Here is a 17454-nt window from a genome sequence, read left to right as displayed (position 1 = left end):
ACAGAAAGGACTCAGTTCAGACACGGGAGCTGATACCGCAAAGCAGGAGACATACAGGACTCAGTTCAGACACGGGAACTGATACAAAAAGCAGGAGACAAGAGACGGGACCTGGCACCTTCAGAGTGCAAGCACACACTGAAGGAAACACTATGCTCAGGCAGGGATAGAAGGGAGCTGCTGAGCTATATACCAAGTGACAGACAGCAATAGGCTGAGGACGCACAAGGGGTGTGACCCACAGCAGGTACAAAAGGCAGGAAGTGATCGGGCGCCGCCCTTAAGCAGCAGAAACAGACACAAACAGACAGCATGGAGGGAAGCCAGAGAGACATTCTGGACAGGAGATCAAGTGCGCCCTCTTGCACAGTGGGAGATGGACCACCATGCAAGGACGCCGCCAGGTATGTTACAGTTCTATTGCACGCACAACAGCGGAAGAAGCAGTGGTGACACCCGCTGACACTGGTCGTGGACCCTGGGGTTCACCTCACAAAGTCGGGTGCTTTGCTGCCATGTGCCTGATCATGCTGGTGGTGGTCAGGCTGGTAGTTTTGTCACCCCTGCTGATGCTGGCATGGCAGGTGGTACAAACGGCCTTTTTGGGGTTATCAGCAGAGTCTTTAAAAAAAATCCAGACTCTGGAAGACCTACAGGTTGTACTGGCAACGTCCCTCGTGTTGGTGTTACGGGGAACTGTTGCCTGCCTTCTGTGTGCGGCCACCACACTGCTTCTTCCTGCCTGTTGGGGTACTTTACCTCCCTCACCCTGTGTGCTGCTGGCCTCGCTCTGCATGTCCTCCTGCCACGTTGGGTCAGTTACTAGATCATCCACCACCTCCTCCTCTTCCACTTGTGCACCATGATCCTCCTCCTCACCTCCTGGCAATTGTGTCTTGTCATCGTCCACCTCTTGTGACAAATTGCCAGCGTCGACTTCCTGTGGCCGTGGCTGTTCAAATATTTGGGCATCGCTGCATGAGATCTCCTCTTCACCACTTCAAGCGGAGCAGGCGAGGGGCACAAATCTGGAAATGGACCAGTGAACAGCTCTTCAGAGTGTCCAAGTGTGGGATCAGTTGCTGTCTGATGACACTCGGCATGGTGGGAGGAAGGAGCATCAGGGTGAGGAGGAGTATGCGGTCGAGACTCACGGCTACTAAGATTTGACCGTGTCGAAGACAGACCAGAGGTGGTGGTGCCCAGGTAACTGGAAGTATTATCTGCTATCCAATCATTAACCTGTTAACCCTAATCAGTTCGCAATACTGGTGTTGTTCTGTGCTTCCCTAGTAATTCGGTCAAGAAGTGGGAGCGAGAAGATGTGGCTGTTGGTTGTGGCACATTTTCACCTTGGCCACGGCCCCGTCCTCTGCACGCACCATCACCAGAACGTCCAGTTCCATGTCCCTCGCCACGCGCCTTGCCCATTGTAAAGGAAGTAAAATAGCTTACACTCGCACTATCAATGGAAAAAGGGTAATGAAAAGTAGATTAGAACTGTGGAAGAGGAAAACCACAGTTCTATTTCTCTGGCCTACACCCGACTCTTTTAAACAATCTGAACAATCAGGGAGAAACTATTACTGTTTTTCTTTACGGAAAAAATACCAAAATCTGAATAATAGAGATTTTTTACCGTGGAATGGCAAAACCACAGTTATTGTTTACTGGGGTATACCAGACAATTTTAAATAGATATATTTGCGGCTGAACAGTGAGCGACACACTCAAACTGTTTTTTTTTTAGGTAAAAATGGCCCAAAAGTGGATAATACAGAGGTTTGAACCGTGGAACTGCAAAACCACACTTCTATTTCTCTGGCCTACACCAGACTATTTTCAACAAATATATTTGTGTCTGAACAATCAGGGAGACACTATTACATTTTTTTTTTACGGCAAAAAATGTCAAAAGCAGGATAATAGAGATTTTTTATCGTGGAACGGAAAAACCACAGTTATAATTTACTGGTGTTTACCAGACTCTTTTAAACAGATATATTGGTGTCTGAACAATCAGGAGACACTATTACTGTTTTTCTTTACGGCAAAAAATGCCAAAAGCAGGATAATACAGAGATTTGACCCGTGGAACTGCAAAACCACAGTTCTATTTCTCGGGCCTACACCAGACTATTTTCAACAGATATATTTGTGTCTGAACAATCAAGAGACACTATTACTGTTTTTCATTACGGCAAAAAATGCCAAAAGCAGGATAATAGAGATTTTTCACCGTGGAACGGCAAAACCACAGTTATAATTTACTGATTTATACCAGACTCTTTTAAACAGATATATTGGTGTCTGAACAATCAGGAGACACTATTACTGTTTTTCTTTATGGAAAAAATACCAAAAGCTGGATAATAGAGATTTTTTACCATTGAATGGCAAAACCACAGTTATAATTTACTGGTGTATACCAGACTTTTTTAAATCGATATATTTGCGGCTGAACAGTGAGCGACACACTCAAACTGTTTTTTTTTAGGTAAAAATGGCCCAAAAGTGGATAATACAGAGGTTTGAACCGTGGAACTGCAAAACCACACTTCTATTTCTCTGACCTACACCAGACTATTTTCAACAAATATATTTGTGTCTGAACAATCAGGGAGACACTATCAAAAAAAAAATTTTACGGCAAAAAATGCCAAAAGCAGGATAAAAGAGATTTTTTACGGTGGAACGGAAAAACCACAGTTATAATTTACTGGTGTATACCAGACTCTTTTAAACAGATATATTGGTGTCTGAACAATCAGGAGACACTATTACTGTTTTTCTTTACGGAAAAAATACCAAAAGCTGGATAATAGAGATTTTTTACCGTGGGACGGCAAAACCACAGTTATAACTTACTGGTGTATACCAGACTCTTTTAAACAGATATATTGGTGTCTGAACAATCAGGAGACACTATTACTGTTTTTCTTTACGGCAAAAAATGCCAAAAGCAGGATAATACAGAGATTTGACCCGTGGAACTGCAAAACAACAGTTTTATTTCTCGGGCCCACACCAGACTAGTTTCAACAGATATATTTGTGTCTGAACAATAAGGAGACACTATTACTGTTTTTCTTTACGGCCAAAAATGCCAAAAGCAGGATAATAGAGATTTTTCACCGTGGAACGGCAAAACCACAGTTATAATTTACTGTTTTTTACCAGACTCTTTTAAACAGATATATTGGTGTCTGAACAATCAGGAGACACTATTACTGTTTTTCTTTACGGAAAAAATACCAAAAGCTGGATAATAGAGATTTTTTACCATGGAACGGCAAAACCACAGTTATAATTTACTGGTGTATACCAGACTTTTTAAATTGATATATTTGCGGCTGAACAGTGAGCGACACACTCAAACTGTTTTTTTAGGTAAAAATGGCCCAAAAGTGGATAATACAGAGGTTTGAACCGTGGAACTGCAAAACCACACTTCTATTTCTCTGACCTACACCAGACTATTTTCAACAAATATATTTGTGTCTGAACAATCAGGGAGACACTATAAAAAAAAAAATTTTACGGCAAAAAATGCCAAAAGCAGGATAATAGAGATTTTTTACGGTGGAACGGAAAAACCACAGTTATAATTTACTGGTGTATACCAGACTCTTTTAAACAGATATATTGGTGTCTGAACAATCAGGAGACACTATTACTGTTTTTCTTTACGGAAAAAAATACCAAAAGCTGGATAATAGAGATTTTTTACCGTGGGACGGCAAAACCACAGTTATAACTTACTGGTGTATACCAGACTCTTTTAAACAGATATATTTGTGTCTGAACAATCAGGAGACACTATTACTGTTTTTCTTTACGGCAAAAAATGCCAAAAGCAGGATAATATAGAGATTTGACCCGTGGAACTGCAAAACAACAGTTCTATTTCTCGGGCCCACACCAGACTAGTTTCAACAGATATATTTGTGTCTGAACAATAAGGAGACACTATTACTGTTTTTCTTTACGGCCAAAAATGCCAAAAGCAGGATAATAGAGATTTTTCACCGTGGAACGGCAAAACCACAGTTATAATTTACTGGTGTATACCAGACTTTTTTAAATAGATATATTTGCGGCTGAACGGTGAGCGACACACTCAAACTGTTTTTTTTTAGGTAAAAATGGCCCAAAAGTGAATAATACAGAGGTTTGAACCGTGGAACTGCAAAACCACACTTCTGTTTCTCTGGCCTACACCAGACTATTTTCAGCAAATATATTTTCTGTCTGAACAATCAGGGAGACACTATTACATTTTTTTTATGGCAAAAAATGCCAAAAGCAGGATAATAGAGATTTTTTACCGTGGAACGGAAAAACCACAGTTATAATTTACTGGTGTATACCAGACTCTTTTAAACAGATATATTGGTGTCTGAACAATCAGGAGACACTATTACTGTTTTTCTTTACGGCAAAAAATGCCAAAAGCAGGATAATACAGAGATTTGACCCGTGGAACTGCAAAACCACAGTTCTATTTCTCGGGCCTACACCAGACTCTTTTAAAAAAATATATTTGTGTCTGAACTGTCACAGACACACTTTTTTTTGGGGGGGGACACAAGAAGGTTAATAAGATGGGTATTTGTACAGGATTTAGATGAAAAAAAAAGATTTTTCCTGGCCCCCGAGACCTGGAGCTAAGTCCAGCAATTTCAGCAACAGGAGCACACAGGACTGTAATGCAGTCTCCTATACAGCCTGCCTGCCTGCCTGATATCTGGGATGGATAGTAGTCTTGAGAAGGACTGTTTGTTTGATCTGGCAGCCTTTACAGACCCTACACTAACTATTTCGCAGTATATATCTCTCCCTAAATCAGCAGCGCTGTCCCTACACTGTCTGATCCCAGCCGTCTGTGTCCAAAATGGCGGCGCCCGGTTTTAAATACTTGAGGTGACGCTGTGTGGCCAGCCAATCAATGTAATGCCCACAACCAACATGGCTGCGGTATTACAGTGACTGGCTGGCAATCCCTGCATGTTCATTGGCTCTGTAAAGAGCGCCAAACATGCAGAGCGGAGACCCGAGCTCCCGCCCGAGTAACCCGGAAATGCTCGGTGCTCGCCGAACATCCCGAGTAGCGTGATGCTCGGGCGAGTACCGAGCAGTGTCGAGCATGTTCACTCAACACTACTAAGCACCATTGTTCTGATCTGATGAGACCATGTGGCAATGCCATGAAGATGCCTTCACAAGAAAAAGTGATACCAGACCTACTCCCTGGATTATCGTGTGGGGTGGCATAATGTACAATTGCTGGACCCCTCTAGTCTTAATTCCAGGTACAATAACAGCCCGACGTTATTTTGATTTGGTTATGGAACCAGTGATATAACCATTGTGTCCCACCCAGGAGCTGTTTTCCACACAACACCAGGCTGCATGTCACTCGTGCCACTGTGAGCAGACTGCATGGCCTAAACCTGCTACCGTGGCTGCAGTGTTTCCGGTCTTGTTTTCCATTGATCACATCTGAGACGTCATTAGTCTACAATTGCAAAGGGATCTTTGCATGCTCAAGTGCATTAAGCTTGGCAGAACATTCCTCAGACAAGCATGAATATCATTATTGGTATCATGCCAAGCCATGAAGTATGTGTATTCCTGCAGTTTCCTTTGAATTCTGGCTTTTTTCTACACTGGTTTTAATAAAAAGCCTCTGGAATATGATGCACCTATTTTATTGCTTATTTTTCAGTCTGCTACTGTCAAATTGTCAGGTAAATGGACATGTAGTCAGGATCTCTCACCAATGTGTTTTTCTGCTGTCACATTATCTAACTCTAAACATATACCTACTAATCATTATGTTAATGTGTACACATTGGCATTTCACTGATTTCACTCACAATCTTGACACAGGGCAGTCTGTGCACACCTATCCATCTTTCCCAATCATTTGGCTGGGAAAATTGGGCACTATTTAATACTCAGACAGCAGAAAGGCTAGAACTGACATTTAGCATGCCAGGCACCATTAGATTCTACTAAATTGCTTACCACATTGTCACGCAATGTGTGGTAAAGACTAAGTGCAACACAAAGAGAAGAGGGAGAGGAAGCGCAAACACTAGAGAAAGGGGGAGTGGAGACCCATAGGCTGATCTAATAACACCCTGCCTACCCTACTGTCACTATATTGGTTCCACACCAATCGCCGAGCAGGACTCTAAACCCTGTATATCCCTAGAGCTTGGCCCTAGATAGGGAGGGGACAGGGTGAGCACTGGTCAGGCCCCACTACAAACTAAAGGCAACAAGGTAGACAAACAATGGGGATAACTTAGCTTGAGCAGACACCAGAGGAGTAACGCCAATTGTCCTCCAAGGGCACCAGAGAAGAAGCTAGCCAACAGCTAGTGCTCCAAGCATGCACAAAAGAACATAGAAGTATCACCGGCGATTGCCTGAAGCAAACTGAGGGTTTTTAACTCCCATGCAAGGGTGTGTCTATCAGCAGCAGGAGGGAGGTTGTCGCTGGGTCTTAAAGGAATAAGGATTAAGAAGGTGTCTGCAATGTGAAGTGCAGTGACCTTCTACAGCTAGATCCAGAGCAACTATCTATTACACCTGACACACCCATGACAGTACACCCCTTCTACGAGTGGCCTCCGGACACTCAGGACCAGGTTTCTCAGGATAAGAGGTGTGAAATGCAAGAACCAACCTGGGGGCATTCACCTCTGATGCTGAAACCCACATCCTTTCCTCTGGACCATAACACTTCCAGTGCACCAAGTACTGTAGGGAACGACGCTGGAGACGAGAATCTACAATCCTCGAAATCTGAAACTCAAATTTAACATCAACCATGATTGGAGGCAGCGGTAGGGGAGAGGACTCAAGAGGTGCTACATATTTCTTGAGCAGCCAGAGACCTGTGGAAGACATTGTGGATCTTAAGGGCCTGAGGTAGCTCAAGACGAAACGCTGCTGGGTTAATGACATCGGTTATTTTATAGGTACCAATAAATCTAGGTCTCAGCTTTCAGGATGAAACCTTCAACTTTATATTCCTGGTAGACAACCAAACAAAGTCATTCACACTCAGGTCCGGACCTGGCGAGCGTTTCCTCTCAGCCATATGTTTGTACCTGTCTCCCATGATCTTCAAATTACTCAGAACCCCTCACCACACAGAGAAGAGTGACGAAGCAAAACGTTCCTCCTCAGGAACTCCTGAAGCCCCTCCACCACTAAGAGTACCAAACTGTGGATGGAAACCATATCCACCAAAGAACGGTGACCTGCCAGTAGATTCTTGACGATGATAGCAAATTCTGTAAGTAAGATGCTGTAATGCAGCAGCTTGCTAGCATTACTGTAAATGGTCCAGGATGTGTTTTACCTGACCATGTACCTTCCCCTTTAACTGACTGGTCACATGACTGTGACATCACATAGGTCCTGTATGCACAGTAAAGGTCTGTACACATGACTGGGACAGCACACAGGACCTATACACACAGCTGACTGATCACATGACTGTGACATCAGCAAGGTCCTGTCAGTATGGGTGTATGTGTGCACAGGATATATAAACCCCGGTAATTGGAGACAGGTGTGTTCAGTGAGAGAGGCGTGAGGCCTGTGCTCTGTGTGTGTGGGACACCGTTTGTGAGAGGCCTAGTGAGGCCGAGAGTGAAGCCTGGCAGCCTGAAAGGCCGAGTCTGGATCCTGTGCGTGGATGTCAGTGGCCTTTGAGGGAGAGCCGGCTTAGTGAAGAACCCTGAAAGGCGCAGGCTGGATGTCAAGTGTGGAAGACATACCAGTAGCCTACGAGGGGACGACAGCTAGAGACCCTCACCTGGGAAAGCCGCAAAGCCACAGTGGTGGCGGAATAAACGGACTGTAGCAGCAAAAACCCGCTAAAGGTAAAAACGCTGCGTTATATGAACATTTATGTTGTTGCCTAGCCGAGGGCTATAACGGGAGTCAAGTGGACGTATCTGTCGCTGGAAAGGCTCCCGAATTGTGATGTGTGTAATATGCCGGTCTGCCACTTGAGAAGCTCCCGGAGGTGATAGGTGTAAACATGCCGGGCGTATACTAAGATGGATTGTGTGATTAGCGGTTTATGACGAAATAATAAACTGCATTGTGAATTATCGGAAGGACATTGCTTATGTGCCTTAATTGACCCGGTGCAGCGAGTATCCCCCATTATGATGACTAGCGCTGCCTTACAATGCCCAATCCTCCAGGTTTTCGGAGACAAAACACCTGAGGTAAGTCTCCAGATTCTGGTTAATGCATTCGGTCTGCCCATTTGACTGAGGATGGAAGGCAGAGGAAAAGGACAGTTGCACCCCCAGTCGAGAACAGAAAGCTTTCCAGAACTTGGAAAAAAACTGCGTCCCCCAATCTGACACCACATCGGAGGGAACCCCGTGAAGCTTCACGATCTCACTTATAAACGCCTGAGCAAGAGTTTTGGCATTCGGAAGTTTTACTGAACCTATTTACAACCACCAAAACCACAGTTTCGCCTGCAGATACCGGTAGGTCAGTAATAAAATCCATGGACAAGTGTGTCCATGGCCTGCTAGGAATAGGTAGTGGAAGAAGAGTACCAGATGGACGGGTATGCGATACTTTAGAACACGAGCAAATACTACAAGCAGGCATGTGTTCAATCACATCCCGATGCAACCCCGGCCACCAAAAACGATGAGAAAGGAGGTCCGCGGTTGCCTTACCACCTGGATGATCAGCAAGCACAGAGTTGTGATGTTCCCTAATTACTTTGAGGTGCAGATTAGATGATACAAACAACCTTCCTGAAGGCTAGGAGGCAGGGGCATCCATCTCAGCCTCCAACACCTCACCCTCCAGTTCACGCTACAATGTCGAAATGACTACCCCCTTCTGCAAAATTGGGGCAGGGTTCTCATGGTCACCACCACCAGGGAAGCTCAGGGACAAAGCATCAGACTTGATGTTTTTGACCCCTGGATGGAAAGTGACAACAAAATTGAACCTAGTAACCAACAGGGACCATCTAGTTTGCCTAGGGTTAAGACGTTTAGCCGATTGAAGATATGACAGGTTCTTATGGTCTGTGACAACAGTAATAGGATGGACAGTCCCCTCCACCCAATGTCGCCATTTTTCAAATTCCAATTTAATCGCCAAAAGTTCTCTTTTACCCACGTCATAATTTCTCTCAGCCAAAGATAATTTCTTAGAAAAGAAAGCACATGGATGCCATTTACCAGGGGACGAACACTGAGAAAACACAGCCCCAACCCCCACCTCCAATGCATCAACTTCTGTGACAAAAGATTGAGAAACATCGGGTTGATTGAGTATAGGTGCAGTGGCAAAACAGCTCTTTAGAGAGGAAAAAGCCTACAGGGCAGCATCTGACCATTTAGAAAGATCAGACCCCTTCCTTGTCATGTCAGTGAGGGGTTTCACAATTACCGAATAATTTTGGATAAATTTACGGTAAAAATGAGTAAAGCCCAGGAAATGCTGTAGAGCCTTCAGGTTCTTGGGATGGTTCCAATAAAGGACTGCATGGATCTTCTCTGGATCCATCCGAAAACCCAAAGATGACAACAGGTACCCCAAAAACTGCACCTCATAGACGGCGAAAACACACTTTTTTAGTTTGGCATATAGCTTGTTATCCCTTAATATCTGAAGCACTAGTTTAACATGTCCCCGATGTGTCTCAAAACTAGGTGAGTAAACCAAAATATCCTCCAGATAAACCATCACAAACCTGCCCACCAAATGATGGAAAATATCATTAATGAAATGTTGGAACACCGCAGGTGCATTGGTCAAACCGAAAGGCATAACCAAACTCTCGAAATGCCCTTCAGGGGTATTGAACGCTGTTTTCCATTCATCCCCCTCTCTGATTCTAACCAGCTCCTCTTAAATCCAACTTGAAAAACACCTTAGCTCCAACAACCTGGCTGAACAAATCTGAAATCAGAGGAAGAGGGTATGGATCTCGGATGGTAATTTGATTTACTTCCCAGAAATCTAAACAGGGAAGTAGACCGCCATCTTTTTTCTTCACGAAGAAGAACCTTGCCGCCACGGGCGAAGATGAGGAACTGATATGTCCTTTTTCCAGACTTTTCGCAATGAAATCCTTCTTGGCTTGTCTCTCAGGGCCAAAAAGATTTTACAGTCTGGACTTTGGTAGTTTTGCTCTGGGGGTTAGGTTAATAGGACAGTCATACGCATGATGAGGAGGCAAATCCTGACACCCTCTCTCAGAAAAAACGTCCTCAAAACCAGATAAAAATGCAGGTAAGGTCTCTGTAGAGACTGTAGAAAGGGAAATGTTTAAACAGTTCTCATGGCAGTAATCTGCCCACTCAATGATCTCTCTGGATTGCCAATCCATCAATGGATTATGTTTCACTAACCAGGGTAGACCAAGTACAATTGGAGTGGGAAGACCATCCAGGACATAGCAAGGGATTATCTCACAATGAACTGATCCCATTCTCAGTCTTACATTATGTACAATCTGAGTTAGAGTTTTCTGTGCAAGTGGCGCTGAGTCGATGGCAAAGATGGGAATGGTCTTAGATAAAGTACAGCAAGCAAGACCATGAGTTTTCACAAACTCAGCATCAGCCATGCTGATTCCAGCTCCGCTGTCAACAAACACAGACATTTTCTCAGTCTTGCTCTCTAGCACCACCTCTGCTGTCAGGACAAACCAAGAACTGCAGGATTATGATAAATGCACCCCTTGATTATCCAGCTCCAGACTACCAAGGGTTAATCGGGTCTCTTTTTGCTTAGGAATTGAGGGACAGGCCCAAATAAAATGTCCCTTTTTTCCACAAAAAAAACACGCCCTTTTTATTGTGGATCTCAGGGGAAACGTACGATGCAGAGACACCCCCTAACTGCATGGGTTCTTCCACCTCCTCCAGTACTGGTTCACCCCCAGACCACTCCCCCGGCAAAGGGGCATTACCATGAAAAGAGGGCTCCGGAGAAGGTGGTCTCACCCACTTATCCCGAAGGCGTCTATCAACACGTCTGGCCAAAGAAATGGCAGCCTCCAAGGACTGTGGGGTTTCATACATTGCCAAAGCATCTTTCAACCTTTCAGTAGGGCCCTGACAAAATTGGCTTCTGAAAGCCGGGTTATTCCATTTTGTATCAGTTGCCCATCTGCGGATTATGGAGCTATACGTCTCTACTGACCGATTTCCCTGCTGAAGGCAACACAGCCTGGACTCAGCCAAGGAGATTCGGTCAGGGTCATCATAGATGAGGGCTAGAGCCCCGAAAAAACCCTCCACAGATTGGAGACAAACCGAATCCTGCCTCAAAGAGAAAGCCCAGGATTGAGGATCTCCTTGCAGTAGTGAGATCACAATCACTACTCGCTGCTCCTCACCTCCAGAGGAGTAAGGACGAAGTTTCAAATACAGTTTTCAAGCTTCCTTGAACACAAAAAACTTGTCTCGACCTACTGAAAACCTGTCTGGGAGGGCAACCTTGGGTTCAAGCTGGACTGCTCTACCCGCAGAGACCCCAACATTAGGGACCTGCAGCTGCTGTTGCTGCTGCTGAATCTCATAGCGGAGGTCAGTCACGTGCAGAGACAGCCTGCGCAGCTGCTCTGCCAGCTCTGCAAAAGAATCCATGAACCAAGAGAGAAAGAAAAAAAAAACACACCCGAAAAATAAAACCACACACAAATAAAACCACATGTCAGTTTTTTGCTTTTTTTCCCCTTTATTTATGCACGGCCGGTGATAGTGTCACGCAAGGTGTGGGAAAGACTAGCATGCACAAAAGAACATAAAAGTATCACCGGCGATTGCCTGAAGCAAACTGAGGGCTTTTAACTCCCATGCAAGGGTGTGTCAATCAGCAGCAGGAGGGAGGTTGCCGCTGGGTCTTAAAGGAATAAGGATTAAGAAGATGTCTGCAATGCCAAGCGCAGTGACCTTCTACTGCTAGATCCAGAGCGACTGTCTATTACACCTGACTCACCCGTGACACATATTTAGCAATTACTCCGCATATTAACTTTAGAATATTTACTGGAGCTTTATAATTTTACTGAACTTTAATAAAATTATTATATTGTGATTGGTAAAGCCTTACCTACAGCTAATTTATTTTTTGTTATTTTCCTTAGATTCTCGTCATCAACATCAGACATTGCATATATCGCTCATAGCAGCTATAATTGGATTTCTTGTGATTTTAATTGTAGTAATGGTGATTCTATTTAAAAAAAAGTGCTTCAAGAAAAAAGGTATTGTATATACCCAAGGCATAAAAATCCCAACTGTATTACTATTTGGTGTTCGGTTGACTACGTCTTGCTGCCCGCCTCAACTGAGCATATATGGCCAAAAATGATGTCCGACTAGCATACTGAGACTCCGTCTGCATCATTATAGTCAATGGCCCCATCAGTGCATACGCCCAAATCCCATTTTGCAAGGCTTGGGGTGTAAGCCCCGATGGAGCCACTGAAGATTTGCTAAAATGCTATGTGAACATAGACATATAATCCTTTCAAATAAAAGTAGGTGATAATTTTAACTGAAAAAAAATCTTATAGCTAAACATTATTATTGTATAGCTATTAAAATAATAAAAAGAATAAGAATAGGCCATGAATTGTTTTCTTAGAAATCCCCTTTGTCACTTAACATTTAAATTACATAATTTCATAAGAACATGACAAAAGGATTTCATCATTTTAAAGGAAATAAAATAGTTTCTTGTCACAATGTTGCACAAAACACTGATTCATTCTATACAGAAGCAATGGAATGACAGGCACAGAAAGTACAGGTGAGACAATATGTGCATTTTCACTTTTTTTCTATGTATAAAACATTGGAACTGGTGACCTGAAAGCAAAAATAATAACTTAGGAAATGAGTGGTCATCTGAAAAGTAGGAGTCCGAGAATTGACAGAGAACAATTGAATGGTTGCATTCTGAGCAGGATTTGTCCCGATAGGACACCCACCCAACTGATAACAGTGATCCAATGGTAACGGAGAATTATATTACTGATACTAGTGACCTGTGTACGGAAACATGCAGAGAAGACACACATAGCAGGTTTCTTATGGCATCCATACACATGGCATTACAATGCATAAAACACACAGAAACACGTTGAATTGATGGAAAAAATTAATTGGCCACGGCCTTTATTAAACAATCATTTAATACATGTAGAAAACCAAAAACTTAAAGTAATAAAATAACTACAACCAAATGCTGCTTAGCCAAAGCTCAAGCCCGTTTACCTTTCATATAACTAAGGCTGTGTGCCCACAATGCGGATTAAATTTGTTTCCGCGGCGGCATTTCCGCCGCGGAAACGCATTAGAAACGCTTGTTAATAGGTCTCCCATGTTTCCCAATGATAATCCGCATGTGCTGTGCACATGCTGCAGAAATTTCCACTGCGGAAAAAAACGCAGCACTACCATTAAATGTGCGGAATCGCGGCAAAATCGTCGCCATTGACTTGTATTGGATCGCATAATATCCGCATGACTACATGTACACATTCGGATATTATGCGATTCAATGTGTGGATGGTACCCGGGTCTGGAGAAGAGGAGACTCTCCTCCAGACCTGGGTACCATAGTACCTGTAAGTAAAAAAAGAATTAAAATAAAAAATAACCTTATACTCACCTTCCGATGGCCTCGACTCTGCTCCCAGCTTCGCTGCTGGCTCCGTGGTGGGTACCAGTAATGTAAAAGGACCTTCCATGAAATCAGCGGTCATGTGACAGATCACGCGACCGCTGACGTCTGTGGTCGCGTGACCTGTCACATGACCGCTGACGTCATGGAAGGTCCTTTTACATTACCGGTACCCGCCACGGAGCCAGCAGCGACGGCGGGAGCAGACCGAGACCGCCGGAAAGGTGAGTATAAGGTTATTTTTTATTTTTTAAGTTCTAATTCTTTTTTTTTTAACATTATGTTGGTCACACAATATAAATCCTTGCCGGTTGCATGGATTTATATTGTGTAACCAACTTTCAAGTACTTTTCCAAGTGATGCTAAAATCGCTTGGAAAAGTGCTTGACAAAAGCATGTGAAATCGCATGCTAAAAACGCTTGACAAACGCTTGTCCCTGGCAGAAAAAACACATGTAAAATCCACATGCGTTTTTTCTGCTAGGGAGATGCAGAAATACTCAGGAAAAATCCGGAGCATTTCTGCATTGTGGGTACATAGCCTTACTGTCCGTTCGGTTCCCCGTATGACTAACCCCACCCGGCCATCTTGCCTGAATTAAACAGGCAAGTATGGCCCTGCCCCACCCAGGGCCATTTCTACCATGGCTTGTAAATCCAGGTTAAAAATGTCATTACCTATGTCAGACAGGTGGATCCAATCGCTCCTGAATAGGCCTGCAAACCTCCCTCCAAGTCAACGTGCCGAAACGAGAAACCTTCAATAGATGGCATAAATTTACTCATAGACCTATTCACCCTCTTACATATTTTGTCGCAAAATTTTAAATCCACAGACTTCACCCACACCAATCTGGGTACAATCTCTGAAAATACAATTTTTACGCCATAAAATGATTTCGTTAACACCTGTTTGATCAAAAAATAATCATTACATGCCCGCTGACTAATAATCTTCATGAAAAATGATACGCCGGACAATGTTTTCGATATTGTGGAATATGCGAGCCCTTTGTCAAAAAGAGATATTGTGAAAAATAGCACGGTCTGTTCTGAACCCCTACTAGCATCCAGCTTCTTAATACTACAAAATTTAGCCCATGAAGCCCAGGCTGCCAGATAACCTTTCCAAGTTGAACCAGCCATAGATTGCTGCAACAGCTCCATTATCCTGACCAAATAGGATAGGGAGTGGATTGTCCAGAGGTACTCTGGACAATCCACTCCCCTTTCTTGGGTGCTTGGGGCGAGCCTGAAGAACCTCTCGAACTGAAAATGAGAAAGCGATACAGCCACTGGAGCACAATTATTATCCACCTGTATTGCTTTCAGCCAAATGTTCCATTTTAAACATAAAAGTACTAAATGTCTAAGAATCTTAACGACCAAACCACATTTATTTGATAAACAATTCACATCAAAAACTACACCCTTCCTGCTAGATTTAATGATGATATTCCTATTCGCTAGCTGCCTATCCCAGACCACTACCACCACAAGAATAGTAAACAATTCTAATAAAACTAAATTATTCAACACCCCATTTCTCCACCACACCTCATGCCATTTGCACGCACACCACTTCCCATCCCAAAAAACACCAAAACCTAGCACTGGGGTCATATCCCTACACAGATTCAACTCCTCCTCCTTGATAAAAGGCTGAAGTCACAGAGGCTAACCATTAAACGATTCCAAGAACTCCAACCAAATTTTCAAGTCCTTCTTTACCCCTCTGGTTACCCAAACATGAAAACTCGGGTTCCTGATCCCTGCAATATGCATTGCTAAATGCCTACAAAATACCCTGCCCATTGGCATTATTCTGGACGCAAATGCCAACCGCGCTACCAACAACTCCACTTCCTTCACTGTCACCTTCTTCCTACCCATTACCGCTAACAATGTCTCCCTACATTTAACAATCTTTGCTAACTCACCTCTATCTGTATCAATCACTATACCCAAATACTCTAAACAATTAGTTGGACAAACTGTCTTTTCCTTCGCCAGCGGGATACCAAACTGATTACAAATTAACTGAAAGGTAGTAAGAAGCTCCACACGCACCACTGAATCACGAGGACCTACAAATAAAAAATCATCTAAATAATGCGCTATACCGCCTCTCATGCACTGCAGCGCCATAACCCATTCATTAAAAGATGAAAACGCCTCAAAGTAAAAACAAGACATCGAACATCCCATAGGCAAACATGCATCTACATAAAATCAACCGTTAAACTGAAAACCTAGAGAACTAAAGCCGCTGGGATGTATTGGCAACAATCTAAAGGCTGATTCAATATCGGCCTTGGCCATTAATGCCCTGGGCCCAAAACTCCTGACTATCTCAGTCGCCTTATCAAATGATGTAGATGTGACAGAAATTAAACTATTGTCAATGCTATCATTCAGTGAAGAACCATATGAGTATGACAAGTGCTGTATCAATCTAAAAGAATTTGGCTCCTTTTTTGGCACTACGCCCAGAGGTGAAAGACGAAAATTTGCAAATGGCTGCTCCTTAAAGGGACCAGCCACTCGTCCCTCTGCTAATTCCTTCATCAATATCTTCTCTACCACCTCTGGGTGCAGCTCCACAGATTTTAAGTTTTTAACTCATATACATCCTTCCCCTGAGTATTGGGGAATCCTAAACCCATCTGAGAACCCTTCAATTATTAATCTTTCCATCTTGCGGGTTGGGTACCGCTCTAGCCATGGCCGCATTTTCTCCAGATTTACTGGAGTCAATGCCTTTATTAAAGTATTCTTTTGTGGAAGGTTGCCCTGACAAACTTGCTTTCTTAAAATATCTGGACATAGAGTGCAACCTTCCACAAAAGGAACACTTGTGTCTATATTTACACGTATTCGGCCACTTACATTGTGCCTCATTAAACGCGAAACAGGTACCTTTCCTAAAAGTAGCTTGACAGAACGCTGCACATTATTAGGTTTATTTGGCTGCATTAAATTAAGCCATAAACCCACATCCTTCACTTCCCATCTAAAGGATGGATATATTGCCAGCTTCTGCCGAAAATTTTCGTCATAAAAATACCAACTCAAGTTACCAAAATTTTTATAAGCTTCTAATACTATTTCTACGTGCTGGAAAAGACCAGAACACTTGCCGGAAAACCTCTCGCCCATAACACTAGCGTAAATACAAAAGGCCTGCAGCCAATTATTAAGAGACCTTGGTATCAGCCTGCATCTATCCTCATCTTTCTCCAACCTCGCCAAAAATTCCTTAGAGGCTGGGAGTAAAGACAGGATATCTATGAACTCATTATGCCAAATCTTCTCTTTAACCGCTATGGGCAAGTGGTACCCCAAGGGCGAAACTGAACATACAAGAACTTCTTTGTAGCAGTCCTCACCCATCCCCTTAGCACCTGATGCTAATGGGGTTGCTACAGACTCTTGCTCTCCCCCGCCAGTCTCCGGGCCACTATCCAGGTGTCGCCAAACTTCGGCTACACCTGTGGCCCTAGAGCACTGGCTAGCTGACCTAGAAACATCAGCAGGGGGTTGCAACAAATCCCTAAGGGATGATAACACATGTTATAGCTGTTCTAACATGTGCTGTGCGACAGGCGGGCTATACTCACCACCCTCAGCTGTAAGGTCCTGGGTCTGGTTGCACCTGAAGAAATCCGTTGCTGCGGGTTCTCTAGCTTCCTGACTGACAGCCTCAGGACCAGCAACGAATCCCTCCAGCCGGTGGTCAACTGAGG

The 17454-nt window shown here is 43.6% G+C and overlaps 1 protein-coding gene across 3 annotated transcripts in view; it reads left to right on the top strand.

Moving 5' to 3' along the window:
• LOC141245174 (programmed cell death 1 ligand 1-like) overlaps window positions 1-17454 on the top strand; it is a 181844-nt gene that overhangs the window by 101756 nt on the left and 62634 nt on the right. For 2 of the 3 annotated variants that reach the window (XM_073669061.1, XM_073669053.1), the window contains one exon: window positions 12164-12283. The exons of the other annotated variant lie outside the window; for it this stretch is intronic. In XM_073669061.1, the coding sequence (XP_073525162.1) occupies window positions 12164-12283 (120 nt within the window). The remainder of the gene's footprint in view (window positions 1-12163; window positions 12284-17454) is intronic. 3 annotated transcript variants of the gene reach the window in all.

Source organism: Phyllobates terribilis, unplaced genomic scaffold (assembly GCF_046119375.1).
Source record: "Phyllobates terribilis strain yellow unplaced genomic scaffold, ASM4611937v1 Scaffold_1__5_contigs__length_1240528914, whole genome shotgun sequence".
Classification (NCBI taxonomy): domain Eukaryota; kingdom Metazoa; phylum Chordata; class Amphibia; order Anura; family Dendrobatidae; genus Phyllobates; species Phyllobates terribilis.
This window is presented reverse-complemented; position numbering and strand designations above follow the sequence as displayed.